Raw genomic sequence first — 13,746 nt, forward strand, 5'->3', positions numbered from 1 at the left:
TTTCCTTTCATTGTAGAAAAAAAGCAACAACCAACAAACCCCAAAACCATGCCCACATCAACATCCAGGCAAGCAAACTTTAGCCATCCTCTTCACCCACTCTCCTCTCACTCATTTGTTTCTGCTATGGTTCACATCACTTCTACAACAGGCTGAAATCTTAATAAAATATTTACTGCCACCGCCAATACTTTACCAGCTGTGACTGCACCAAGGGACTCTTTCCAATTAAAAACCAACACAAAGTAGAAAATAATTAACCAGCGATGGAATAAAGCAGTGTTGGGTTGGGAAATAATTCTCAGATAAAAATCAAGTTATTAAGCATAGCAGCCTCACTGAAAAGATGAATCAGAGATTCCAACCTTGTTAATACCTAACTAACAGCAGCAGGGACTGTGTGTGAGACTTTCAGAGCAGAGTTAACATGTAAGTTCTACTCACATTACTCTCCTTCTCCGAGGAGCTGTGGATACAGGCGAGGTCAGAGACTCCTGGCTGTGAGCTCCACTTTCACTACAGGAGCTTGGGGAGGAAGCATGGGAAGGGGAATCTGCAGACAGACTGAGCTTGAGAGCAGAATCAGGACTGTCAAGTTCTGAAAAGTTACTGCTTAGCTTTGCCCTCTTCTTGGCTGCGCTGTTTCGTAGAGATCTGAGTGAACTCTGCATCTAAACGGGATGGGAAAATAAAAAAAGACCATTTTTAACAACTGCAGAGGAAAAAAACAAAAGAAATTATGACTAGCAATCCAATGGGCACGTGGCACTGAATTCTTCCCTTGCCTGTTCAGCACCTCAAAGTACTTCCAATAACAAATACAGGATGGAAGAAAACTGTAAAGCGTAGCCATTAAGTGCTGCTGTTCTTAGATGCACGGGGACTAAAGGCAGAATTTGAGACTCAAACAATTTCTATCAACTGTGACAGAACGAAGAACAAATGCATGGGGAAAGACCACACACAGCACAACCATCCACAATACCAATGCTTCTCCTGTAATTAGCACTGCTTCTGACAAGGTGGACACAGCTGCACCACCTCTGGAAGCAATCTGTCACAGCTCTGGTGCAGAGCATTCAGTACCTCTCAGACACCACAGGTCCTCGAGCAGCAGAGGCAGCACCAGAATCCCTCACCAGCAGCAGGCACAGTGTTAGGGACAGGCACCACCCCCCCAAACAGAGCAGAAGCCTAATGTCCAGCACATCAACGCTGTGTGAAACAGATGCAGGTGGCATCATGCTCATCCGGCTTCACACCAGTTTCTCACATTTATTTAATGAAAAAACAACTGAACTGGGGAGTGCTGAGTACCACAGACAGCCTGCTTCAGTGGACCTGGGAGGCTACGGAAGCTCAGAGTCCAAAGAACCCTTCATCAATGAAGTTATTAGTAATTTAGGGCCCTCACTTCTAACCAAAGAAATTACTATTTCAAAGCTGATGTGAAATTTACAGTGAAGCCTAAATACCAAAAGAATTTGGACAAAGGGTTGCTGTTCTGTCAGTGCCACAATAACTGAAAACATCACGACTTCAGTGCTGAGGAAAAAAAGTGACATTAAGATTCCTGGAAGAAACACAGCGAGTGTACTTCAGAATCTACATTTATTGCTTTACCTAGCTTCTGCAGGACACCCAATGGTACCTCATTGCTGCACTGGTGACAGTGTCAAACAGTCTGAACAGAAACGTGTGTTAGTTTCTGGCTTATAATCTATCAATTGGAAAAGCGTGTTGAACGACACATAAACAAACCTCTTCATGGTCCACCTCCTCGTCATCAACACTCAGCTCTGACAGATCAGCTGCAAGCTTCCTGCCCGCCTCATTCATCCATGTATCCTCACACTGCTCGGCTCTCCCCTGAGCCCTGCTGGGCAGCGGGCTGCTGAGGTGTGGGATGGGGGGCACAGGCCTGCTGCTCCCAGCCAGCCCCCGGCGGGACGCTGGGTGTCTCACCAAGGTGGGCTTCAGCTGCAGAGGAGAATGCTTCTCCTGCAAGTTCTGCCCTGGATAAGACAGAGCCAGATGTCAGTCCTTTGGAGAGATGGCATGGGCACAGTGCTGCAATCTGACATGGGAAAACTTTTGAAACGAGGGGAGTTTTATCATTCAAAACACACTTAGGCACCTGGCTGTACTTACTATTATAAACACAGTACAAGAAGATCCAGTCAGGCTGAGTACCAGCAAATGTTTGTAAAAACAACAAGAGAATAAGAATGGTGCCTTAACAAATTCTGCCACAAGTGGCTGCAACAACAGTAAAGTTATCCTGAAGAAATACAATGAAATAAAATGTTGATGATACATCAAGAGATGGACACACACCTTCTGCAGTCAAAGGGCAGATGGCTTCTAAAGAATTAATTCAGAAACCTTCTACATATGTGCAGAAATATGAGTCTCAATGAAGATAAAATTCAGAACAGACTTCTTTAAATCAGTGCAAAATTATAAGTGGAAACTGTAATTTTGCTTTAAGAAAGTATGCTTCATGAGTAGGGGCAGGGGGCATCAATTTAAGCTCAACAGATACTAAAGTCATTTTAACCTACAAGAAGACTGTCTTTCCTAAGTACTCAAAAGAAATCCAGTAAATTGTTTACATAATTGTAACTAAAGAAGCTTAAAATTATTTCTGGTTAACATAATGTATACATGAGGTCTCCAAAGATAGAAATCAGAGCACAAAGAGCAGCCTTTGCCATTAGCTGTCAGTGTAAACTGGGATGAAATGAGCACAAACTCCACTCACTGAAGAGGTGTTTTTTTTGTAAACAGAATTTAAAGAGCTTTTCTAAATGCTGGAAATCTGACACGCAGGGTCCCAGCTGCAAATAAAGAAGTGAAAAGGCAAAATGCATTGAGCAGAACTTTCTTGTACGTGTATCATTTGGGGCACTAGAAGTAACAAGACTTCCTTTAAGAGTGCTAGATTTGGGGTCTGATTTTATTTTAGTTTGATGGCAAGCTTTCTCCTGATAACACCACCAAAAAGAAAAGCAGAGCCACTCATTGTATATTATCTTTTATCCCACATATGTAAAGACAAAAGGAATGAAACATGTCAGTATTTAAAACTGCAGATATAGAAAGATGATACTTATAAAAAGAAGCCTCCAGAGCTGAGCAGACCACAGCAGCTGTAAAACTTTTACAGGCAGAGCACTGCATGATTCCCTATCTATCTGGCACTGTTAGTTTTTAACTGCTCCTTGAAGTCACTTTAAAAGCCAATGTGAAATCAGTTCTCAGTAACTAAGAGCGCTCCTACCTGCGCTGTCTCTTGGCTTTTGAGAACTTGGCTTGTGCAGCCCTTCAAAGCTTTTAAGAGGCCAGGAGTTTGAGAAGCTCATGGTGTTATGTTGTGAGTTCTTCGGGGACTCAGCTGGAGAGGAGAGGTGCTTGGGGCTGCTCCCAGGTGATGTCAGAGGGTAGGATGGCAGGATGAAGGCCCCCTGGTTTGCAGTAGTACCTTGTGAGGACGACGTGTGTTCTGCCTGACTGCAAACACCTCGCTGGGTCTTGCTGGAAAAATTCAGGCTGGCAGAAACTGAGCAAAGTACAAGAGTATTATTTGTGGTAATTACCTTCTTTGACAGCTATTAACTTAATAATTTGTAAGGAAATAATGCACTCTCTGCACAGTCAAAACTAAAGGTCGGCACTTCACTCAGCTGATTACAGGCAGATCAGCTAACTTCATTTGGCAAATTGTGTTCTCCCTCACAACATCCATCCCCTCTCTGCATTTGGTCAACCAAGCCTGAGCCTAAGCTGTTTTGCAGGCATGTAATAAAGAATTACACTTCAAAGAGAAGAACCGTTCAAGCAGATGGAACACAGCTCTGTTGTTTGCTGTTCTGTGTTCCAAGTCTGCATTGCATAACACTGACAGACAACTTTCAAACTTCAGTGATGCAAGAATAGAAATACAGCACAAACGTTTTAAGCGATACTTCCTTAAAAACCATTCAAATACAATTTTCTCCTAGAAGCCAGTAGATCAAAAGTGGAAAGATTCTGAATAGCGGTAGAACAACGTATCATAGTGTTTATTTCTTCAGCCAGCATAAAGAGAGACACTTCCCAAGTAACACACACTGCCTTACAGTACAGCTAAAATCCATATACCTTTGTCTTGCTGGCAGTTATTTAATCCCAAAAACTGTAAAGCAGAATCCACACTACCACTCTTCCCACGTGTCTGTGTGTATCCAAGCGTTCCACATTTCCCTGAAACGTGTGGCTGATGAGAGCCCACAGCACCTTTCAAAAGGAAAGCACAATTAATGAGACTCAACATACGGCGTTTAAAAAAACGTATATAATATTTAATAGCAAATTAAGACACTGTAAAAAGTAACTAGTCTCTACATGATACAAGAGTTTCTAAGCAACTTCCTAATCCTGTTCATAGGCACAAGCTAGAGAGATGCCTGGCTGCTTGCCCAGGGCAGCCCTCCAACTCTGAGAGCAAGGGATGCTCAGAAAAAAAAACCCACGACAACAATCAGCTCTTTAAATATATGACAGTAGAACACAACACCTTAAAATCCCAAAACACAGCGAGTTTCTTTACAGCAATACCACTCTCAGCATAACTGTGAGGAAGCTGTGTTCCACACATCAGCACTCCTCAAAGAACGCAGAGCACCAACCACTGCCAAGGGAAGAGAACAAGGCAGGCTTGGTCTTGCCCAGCCTCTTCATGTGCTTCTTGGCTACCCAAATACAAACCACTAAGCCGACACTGTTAGCATAAATTATGTGCAGTCCTACACCTAAAATCCTTTATGGAGCTGGTTTTCAAAAACATGACGTTTTCATCCTTTAAACAATCTTCAAGCTCCCTTTTCAGACAGCTTGCTACCCCAGCTGTTCATACAAGTTAAAAAAAAAAAAAAGAGAGACAACACACAAATCTAGATGAGATGTGAACTGATCTGGACTTCTGAGGAGCCCATCACACGTAAGTATGACCCCCCCCCCCAACATGTTGTCCAGTTTGGGGTTTAGTATTTCATATCCTGCAGTCACTACCACCTGATTCTCGTTAAGTGCTGTTCTAGCCAACCACATATTCCTGCTCAGGAGTCCATAACATTCTGCATCTCCTTTATCTGCAATTCAAATTGGATTCACAGTGTAAAGAAGCTCTGGCTGCACAACTCTGCTGCCATTCTGCAGGTCGCTTCTTCCTCCCTTTGGAGAGGCAGCAGGAAGATGTGTATCTCAGGGACCTCCTGAGCCCAGCTGTTCAATACATCTGCTCACATAAGCACACTAATGCTGTTTGAACTCACTGTGAAATAACGTGGCACTATTTGCAAAAAAGGCAGACCCATGAGCTCTGATGGAGCTGCTGAATCTGGTGGACACGTGTGCGTGCAGCAGGGCTGGAGAACAGGAGCTGAGATGGTGTGACTGCCCCGAGAAAAAGGGGCTGTGCAGATGGCTCTGGCTGCAGGCACAACCCGTGCCTGTTCTCAACACCCCAGAGCAAAACCAACAGCTGCAGGCGATAAGCCATACTCATACAGCCAGAAGTTTCTGTTCAGGTCGTTATAAACCCGTTTGCAAATGGCAGATGAGAGACGTACTCACGTTAGTACTCACCAGCACAAAGAGAAGGATGCTCAGAATTAAAATCTAAGCTGTTCTGAAATAAATTTCTTGACGGTCTTCTTCTACTAAAAAGTAACTCATCGCTGCCTGGCGTTCCTTGGGAGGGCTGCAGCTGTGGAGAATGGAGAATATCTCCGGGTGAAGAGAACTGCAGGAGGAAGGAACACAAAGAAACAAAGGTGCATGTGAACACAGCGCTCTCTCACAGTGCTGCACGCTGCCCACGAGCCCCCAGTGCCCCCTCACCTGCCAACACACCGCTGGGAGCTCCTCTGCTAACCACAAGCAGTGGGGCTGCAGCCACAAAGCACTCCGACCCACCTGCCCAGCTACTCCCAGATTGCCAGTACTGGAGGAATCCTACCTAGGAGAAAGGAGCTGCGGGTTTCCCATTTTCACTCCCATAGGTTGACATCACACGTTCAAGAAAAAATGGAAATAAAAAGTTGTTCTATTCATCATTTTTAAGAATTAAATATTAAATTTTGATTTATTACATTCAATCTTTAACTAGACAGTGGCTATTTGAGCTGTGAAAACAACGTGCTTCAGGTGGAGTCCAAAAGCTGTGTGTTGCACTATCAGCACCCTGCAAAGAGAACCAGGCTGCAGGACAGCTTGGAACCACGTGCTCAGCAGTGGAAGGGGGCCCCCAGGTCCCTTCAAGGCACAGATTCCCAACACTAGAGGCATATAAAAGGAAACTAAATCTCCAAGCCCTACACAGACACTCTTCTTGGAAAACTAAACTCATGCCTTTGCATCCCTCAGGCCTAACTCTGCTCCCTGTGGCCGTGCTCCTCCCTCACAAGGCACACAGTAACTCACACATCCCTGCTGGCAACAAATACAGCAGCAAAGCAGCCATTTGGCTGCAGCCCCACGTGGGAGCTGGGCTGCTCATACCGGGCAAAATCTCATCTGAAACTTTCCAAGCAAAGCCACTGCAATGCTCAAAAGTTGAAATCTGGATATAAAATCTTCCTCCCTGAAATACAGTTTCAGTGCAGGACTGTGATTTTTAATTGGGTTTCAGAGATCAGATTCTCAATTAAAATGGTTTGCTGCCTAAAAGTTTAGTTTAAAACTGGCAACGAGGGAAAACTGAAGGAGCTGAGATACAAAGAGATCAGTCCGAATCCCCTTCTTAATGGCAGGCTGCAGGAGAAGCCCAGCAGGCACAAGATGCCTTAGTAAGACTGGAGCAGGGAACATGAAGCTTTGGGAAAAAAAAGAGATTCTGGTGACAGGATGCAGACTGAGGACAATCCTTCAATCGCTGTGATGGCAGCATCAGGTGTCCAGAAGGATGCTGGTTTTTTCTTTAACATGAGAGACAGCAGCCAAGTGTGCTGAGCAGCCAAACCTGCTTCAGGTTATTACAAGTGAAGGGAAAAGAGAACTCAGCGTGCACAGAATTACAGAATCACTCCAGTTAGAAAAAACCTCCAAGATCATCAAGTCCAATTCCCACTCCTGCAAACAGGCTGTTAGAAAACAGCATTTTAATATATCAGCCTGGACACAGGTGCATTACTGGCACAAAGTACTAATGCCTTTCCATGCACACAAGCCAACGTATGCAGAAAGAACAAATGACACGATGCTGAAACGACCGTACAGCTTTGCTCAGGCGTTCCAATTCCAGCTACAGGAATTAAAGCTGTCTGCTTTCTTGTATGCAAACTGTCATTACAGAGAATAAATTTGCCATACATGGGCATGCAGGGTAGTGGCAAATAAAACAAACCTGAGGCCACAGGAGTTTTCATTGCAACGGATGACAGATCCTGGAGAAGGGAACTCTCAGAGCTTTCATTCTGATTTCATTTCCAGTGCAGCAGAGCCTTTGTAGCCATGCAGCAGAAGTCAGAGCGCTGCTGAGCAGCCCAGGGTCACACAGCTGCCACTGCGTGCACTGCAAGTGCGTGGGGCTGGGCCAGCAGCCACCAGCAACACCCACCTGGGGAAAACATCCAGCACAGCACAAGTATGTAATGACAGCTCCCCAGAGTACTCTTCCATCACCCTTGAAAAACCATGGCTCATCTTCCCAGGACCGACTAGTTAGCATTAAATGAGGAGGCTGGTGGCCCTGCATGTGGTGGGGGGTTGGACATTCATGATTCTTGAGATCCCTTCCAACCCTGGCCATTCTGTGATTCTGTGAACCTCAGAAAAGGAATCCCACACGTGAAGTTATGTGAGAATAGCCATAATGCAGTGGACAACTTGGTTCAGAACTTCAGGAGAGCGTTCCACTGCTGTTGCTGCTGCAGCCAATGGCACAGCTTTTAGCAGCAGGTGCAGTGACCCACAGCACGTATGTTTTGTAGGGGAAAGCAGAAGATAACTTTTATCTTAGTATCTAGGCACGTTGTGCATTCACACAGCACCCCCAGGGACACCTGGCTACCAACATCAACAGGGAGGTGCCAGCACACAACAGCATCTGTTGTGCCTTCAGGAGGGCAAAAGCATTTGGTTCTTTGAAAAGTGCTTTTGTGCCCCAAAGTGCAATGAGTGTTTCTGTTCCGATAGCTTGCTTAAATTGGAGTTGTGAAAGATTACAGTTAAAAAGGAAACGGGAATTCATTGCCAGAGCAATGTTCTTCAGCTCATTCACATGACCTCTCAGGAGCAGCAGGACAAACCAGGACACTATTTGAGAAGGTAGCACATTTGGTTACAGCAGGCTAACTTCAGTTAGTTAAAGGCAGCACCCAGAGGATTCACAGAGCACGTTGAGTCCCACGGAAAAGAGCATAAACATTTCCTTTGGAATGGTCTGGCTTCGTTCTGATGGAAGTTACTTACTCTCTCCTAAGGAAGTGGAGCAGACTTAACACATCAGTGTTTGCAGAAAAAGAATATTGACTTCAGCAAATTCAGACTCTTTCTCCATTGAATTTACAGATAACACTGAACATCACAAGGCCAGCCCTGCCTCTGCATGGTCAGAAACGAGCAGGACCCTTCTGAAGCACAAAGAGAAGAACTCATGTGATTACACACTTGATTACCAGCTCATGAAAGCATGCCACTGATGCTGCCACAAGGCTGCAGCATCCCAGCAGGCATTAATGCAGTGGGACCAGCACTCCCACCTGCAGGGCCTGTGTGCTGCCTGCAGCACGGGGCACACTCACTGCTGTGTCCAGGCAGGTGTGTGCAGCTGCCAGCAAGAAACACAGACAGACAACCGTGCTTCATGTGATGAAGCCAGGCCTTGCTCTCAGAAAGAGAAATGGGAAGCTGGGGTTCTGCAAGCAGCTATTAAGCAGCAAGCCTTACGTTCTGACACGTAATGCACCGAGCTGTGAAATCAGGCAATTGAACCACAGGATGCTCACTGTCAGAAATAGCAAGAGCTATGGATTAAGCAAGGCTGGCATCCCTGTTTCATTTAATGCCTTTTTAACAGCTGTGTGCAGTTTCCCCCAGGATTGCCGCGCTCTGTCAGCGCAGCCAGGCACAGCACAGCCCTGCTCAGCCCTCGGCGCCGCCATGCAGCTCAACAGGTGGGGTTGTGCTGGTAGCAGCTCTCAGTCGTGTTGTCTGTTTGAATACCACCAGCATCACCGACAGCTCTGGGCTGACAGATGGGTACCACACAGACACGCTTTCAAAGCCCCTCAGAGCTTCCAGAGCAGCATTCCGTCAGCAAACCAATTAACATCACTGGCAGGCTGCGAAGCCCTGGAGGCAGCGTGCTTTATCTTCCCCACACTGCCAGCATCCATTAAGCCACCCACTAACCTCACCCCTTATCTGATCAGCACAGTCTAGACGTGGCCCCAGACCGTGGCCATGCAACATGGCCCTACAAAGAGCAGCAAAAAAAAAAAAGAACAATTGCAAAGACTTATTTCATGCATCCTTTCAGGCACAGAATGACTCCAAAAGTTAATTTTTAAATAAACTCTTCTCAAAGGAATGTTTGTTTGAATTAATAATTAATTTTTTACATTTACACAAACAAGTCAACTATGCAAATGTCATGCATGATATATTTTAGTCAAAGAGGGCAGCTATGAAGAGAGAGAGGCAGGGCTGCCCTTCCTTCTCCTCACTCCTTGGCTGTTAATGCCCCAAGGTAAAGGACTTTATTTAATTAAGTACTTTATGGCAATCTCTTCCAGTTACCAAGGAATGTCTTCAGTACAGGAAGAACTGCCCAAGTTCAATAGTCCTCGTTCCAATAGTTTCAATTCTGACACCTCAAAGTCAGTGATCTGCTTTCTATCAACTTCAACATGTAAGAAAACAAAAGGGAAGCAAACAGACCAGTCAGAAAGCAGAGGGAAGAGACATGAACACAGGCTGGATGTGGCTCTGGGCAGCCTGGGCTGCTGGTTGGCGACCTGCACACAGCAGGGGGTTGGAACTGGGTGAGCATTGTGCTCCTTTGCAACCCAGGCCATTCTAGGATTCTATGATTCTAACAAAGAGCATCTGCAGGAGGCGCAGGATGACTTAGAAAAAGTCATTAGATGCAAAAAAAATTACTTCTTACTAAAAAGCAATAAACACAGAACAAGACAGACAGTATTTCTCCCTGTAGAAGTATTTTTGTTGCCACCTACAGTACACCACAGCAGTGAGAGTGGTTAACTTCACAGCTTGAGGCCCCTGTTCAAAATAATGCTTTTACCAAATAAAGGCTGAAACCCATTCAGGTTTAATTCTGCACAAATAGATGGCAGAAATATATTTGGCATAAGACGCAAAGACATAAAAATAGAGATGATTCCAAAAGGAAAGTGGTAATTTTAGGCTGAAGTACTTGCATGAACTGAAGTCGTCGCCAAGGAGGAAAGAAGAAAAATTATAATTGCAAAGAGATCTGCAGGAACACAGACAATTTTGTGCCAAGTGGCTGCCAGAGGAAGGAAACAGATCTACAGACCCTGCTGTTTTCTCCCAATAGGTGCTTTGTGGAGGAGGTAACCCACCTCTCCCAGCCCACAGTCTGGGATCACCCACCTTGCAGAGCAGTGCAGCACCCCCCCACACACACAGATGGCATTTGCATCCACAGTTTTCACACTACACCTATAAAACTGCACAGAGTATAAAAGGCTTTCTTGTAGCAGTGCCAAGGATATTGCCTACTGAGAGGAGTACCTCAGCAGCCCGACTTGCAGCCACAAAGGTGTGGTTGCCTCCCCAGGTCACATTTCAGTCCACACCACTCCTAAATGCATTTTACACATGCAACAAAAAAGAAACCAGGAATTAATTGTTTGCCTCCCTCCTTCCAGAGGTGGAAACTTTGGGCACTTCTCCCCATTTACAGGGAGAAATCAAACCACACGAGCAAAAAAGTTATACACAAAAGCCAGCAGCATCTCCCCAGGGCCCAGCCGTGAGCTTGGGCAGGAGCCCTCCGCCACTGCAAGCCACAGCCAGGACGGCAGCCACATGTTTTGTACCATGTGTATACAGGTAGACACATTAACTCCCTCCAGACTTTTACAGTGCAATAATGTTAGCTCACATTCCTTTTTAAAGGCCTTTATTAAAACCCAGCATGCACAAAGTAGCCTTGCTTATCTTTACTCCTGATCTCACTCAGTACAGGAACCAGTTACAAAGCAACTATGAACTAAATTCTGAATCATGGAGTCATAGAATTGCTCAGGTTGGAAAAGACCTTCAGGATCATCGAGTCCAACACAACACAACCATCCTACCCCAACTCTAACAACCCTCCGCTGAATCACGGCCCTGAGCACCACATCCAAATGGATTTTAAGCACATCCAAGGATGGTGACTCAACCACCTCCCTGTGCAGCCCATCGCAGTGCTGAACAGCCCTTTCTGTAAAGAAGTGTTTCCTGAGTACCTACATACAGTAGCAAGGAAAGCTATGCCATACAGTTTCCCATTTTCTAAGAGCCACTTGCTTATTAGTTCAGGTAATACTGGAGTAACTCATTCACCAAGGATCAAGTAATGCTCCATTAAACCCATCCAGCACACGCTGCAGGTCTTGTGGTACCAAAACGGTTCTGTCACACACAGAACTGCTGCAAAAGTTAAAAGGGACCTGAACAGTTCTTCAGAGGTTCCTTCCATTCGCAGACATCAATACGGTCACCAAACGCTACAATCAAGATGCAGGTCAAGCAGAATCATTATTTCAGCCTCACCTACGTTCTTCCTGGCCGAATCACTGCGAGGAACATGAGGAACACGGGCTGCTTACACACACGGCAACCCACAGAGTCGATTAGAGGCGCACTGCCCAAAGGCACTGACTTCAGCCACGCACTGGAGCTCTGCCTCCAAAGCCTGAACTGAAGCCATCCGTCAGTTTTCTTCCAAACAGCCCCAGTATTTAGCATCCATCAGGTGTTCCAGGGACACAAACGGGAGCTCCCTGGGCTTCTGCCAGCCACAATCAGGGTCACCAGGGTGGGATGTTAGAAGCGCCCAGTGAGCACAGCACATTTCAGCAGTAAGGCTTTTGCACATTTCAGCAGTAAGGCTTTCTACACACACTAAGTTGTCTGCTTTGTCCTGGCGTTACATCTGACGTTTGGAGCACTCAGATGAGGTCTGCCAAGTCAACGCACAGAGAACCTCGCGCACACACCAGCGGCACGAGCCGTGCCTCAGAAATACCCCTCGCTTCACAAACCTACGGAAACTTTCTCATCCTCTTACAGCGGATTCTTTGGGAAAGCAGCCCGGCAGCACATACCTGCTCCACGCCCTCAGCGAAAGGCACGGCGTCTCCCGCTCCACCTTCCCCGTCTCCGCCGCGCTCTCCTTCCCAGGGCAGTTTGTTCTTCCCTCTCCCGGCACTCAGGACTCTCCGCGCCGTGCCGCCCGGCGGGCCGGAGCTCCGCGCGGCGTCCCCGGGCCGCGACCCGCAGCTCCTCGCGCTCCGCGTCCCGCCGCCCGCCAGCAGCCACTCGACGTCGGCCCCGCGCGGCGCCCCGCAGCCCCGGGCGCCGGAAGGCAGCGGCACGGCGTACTCCACGCAGCCGTGCTCCCCCAGCCTCGGCAGGCTCTTCCTGGCCAGCCTGGCCCGCACCGCGCGCATCGCTCCGTCCCCGTCGTCCCGCGGCTCCACCGCGTCCACCGCCTCGAACAGGACGCCGCTCTCCCCGGGCCCCATGGCCGACGCCAACAGGGCGAACGCCTCCAGGGCCGCGTGCCGCACTCTGCGCTTGCCGTCCAGCAGCGCCGGGGCGAGGCCGAAGGCCAGGCGGCCCAGGTCCAGCTCCCCGGGGTGGGCGAGCAGCGCGGCCATGCAGGCGACCAGCACCTCCTCGCGCACGCGGGCGTCGCGGTGCCGCAGCAGCTCCCGGCGCAGCAGCAGCCCCAGCACGCGCCGCGGGCCGGCCGCCTCCATCAGCCGCCGCAGCAGCCGGTGGCAGCGCCGCCGCAGCGCCGCCCGCGGGTCGCCCAGCCCTTTGGCCGCGGCCGCCACCAGCGGGCCCAGGAAGGCGCCCAGCCGGCCGCCCAGGCGCAGGGCCAGCAGCTGCGCGGCCTCCAGGGCGCCCAGCGCCACCGCCAAGTTGGCGTCGTCCAGCAGCGCGCACAGCAGCCCCAGCAGCGCCAGCAGCGCCGGCCCGGGCGCCGAGGCCACCGCGGCCGGGCCGAGGGCCGCCAGCAGCCGCTGCAGCTCCTCCGCCGCCCGCGCGCGGTCGCGCCCGTCCTCCTGGTCCAGCAGCCGGCCGCGCAGCTCGGCCGGGAGCAGCCCGAGCCCCGGCCGTTCCGCCGCGACTCCGCCGCTCCGTTCCGCCGCGCCTCCGCCGCTCCCCGGCTCCTCGTCGCCGCCCGGCTGCCAGGCCAGGCCGCGGGACGGCTCTCCGGGCGGCGGATCTCCGCGCCGCCTCCCTCGCGGCCGCTCCGGGCCGTCCCCCGCCGCCCCGAGCTCGGGGCCCGGCGGCCGCTCCATGGCGCGGGCGGGCGGCGGCGGGGCCGGGCCCAGAGCCGCGGCCATGGGCGGCGAGAACGGAACCGCCCCCGGCAACGCCGCGCGCCGCAACGCCGCCGTCGCCAGGGCCCGGCGCCGCCCGCGCCGCGCACGCGCGGAACGGACCGCGTCCCCGCGCCGGGGGGGAGCCGCTCCTCTTCGGCGCCGACCGCCG

At 49.3% G+C, this 13,746-nt stretch overlaps 1 protein-coding gene across 2 annotated transcripts in view; it reads right to left on the bottom strand.

The window, feature by feature from the left end:
* The window catches only part of TOGARAM1 (TOG array regulator of axonemal microtubules 1), a 32,721-nt gene extending 19,123 nt beyond the window's left edge, over positions 1-13,598 (bottom strand). For both annotated transcript variants that reach the window (XM_031602341.2, XM_090141962.1), the window contains exons 1-6: positions 12,348-13,598; positions 5,629-5,785; positions 4,144-4,278; positions 3,284-3,562; positions 1,762-2,015; positions 445-671 (exon numbers count right to left, since the gene is read on the bottom strand). In XM_031602341.2, coding sequence (XP_031458201.2) covers positions 445-671; positions 1,762-2,015; positions 3,284-3,562; positions 4,144-4,278; positions 5,629-5,785; positions 12,348-13,598 — 2,303 coding nt within the window. The remainder of the gene's footprint in view (positions 1-444; positions 672-1,761; positions 2,016-3,283; positions 3,563-4,143; positions 4,279-5,628; positions 5,786-12,347) is intronic.
* Between the last annotated feature and the right edge of the window lie 148 nt (positions 13,599-13,746).

Source organism: Phasianus colchicus, chromosome 5 (assembly GCF_987193195.1).
Source record: "Phasianus colchicus chromosome 5, bPhaCol1.hap1.1, whole genome shotgun sequence".
NCBI lineage: Eukaryota > Metazoa > Chordata > Aves > Galliformes > Phasianidae > Phasianus > Phasianus colchicus.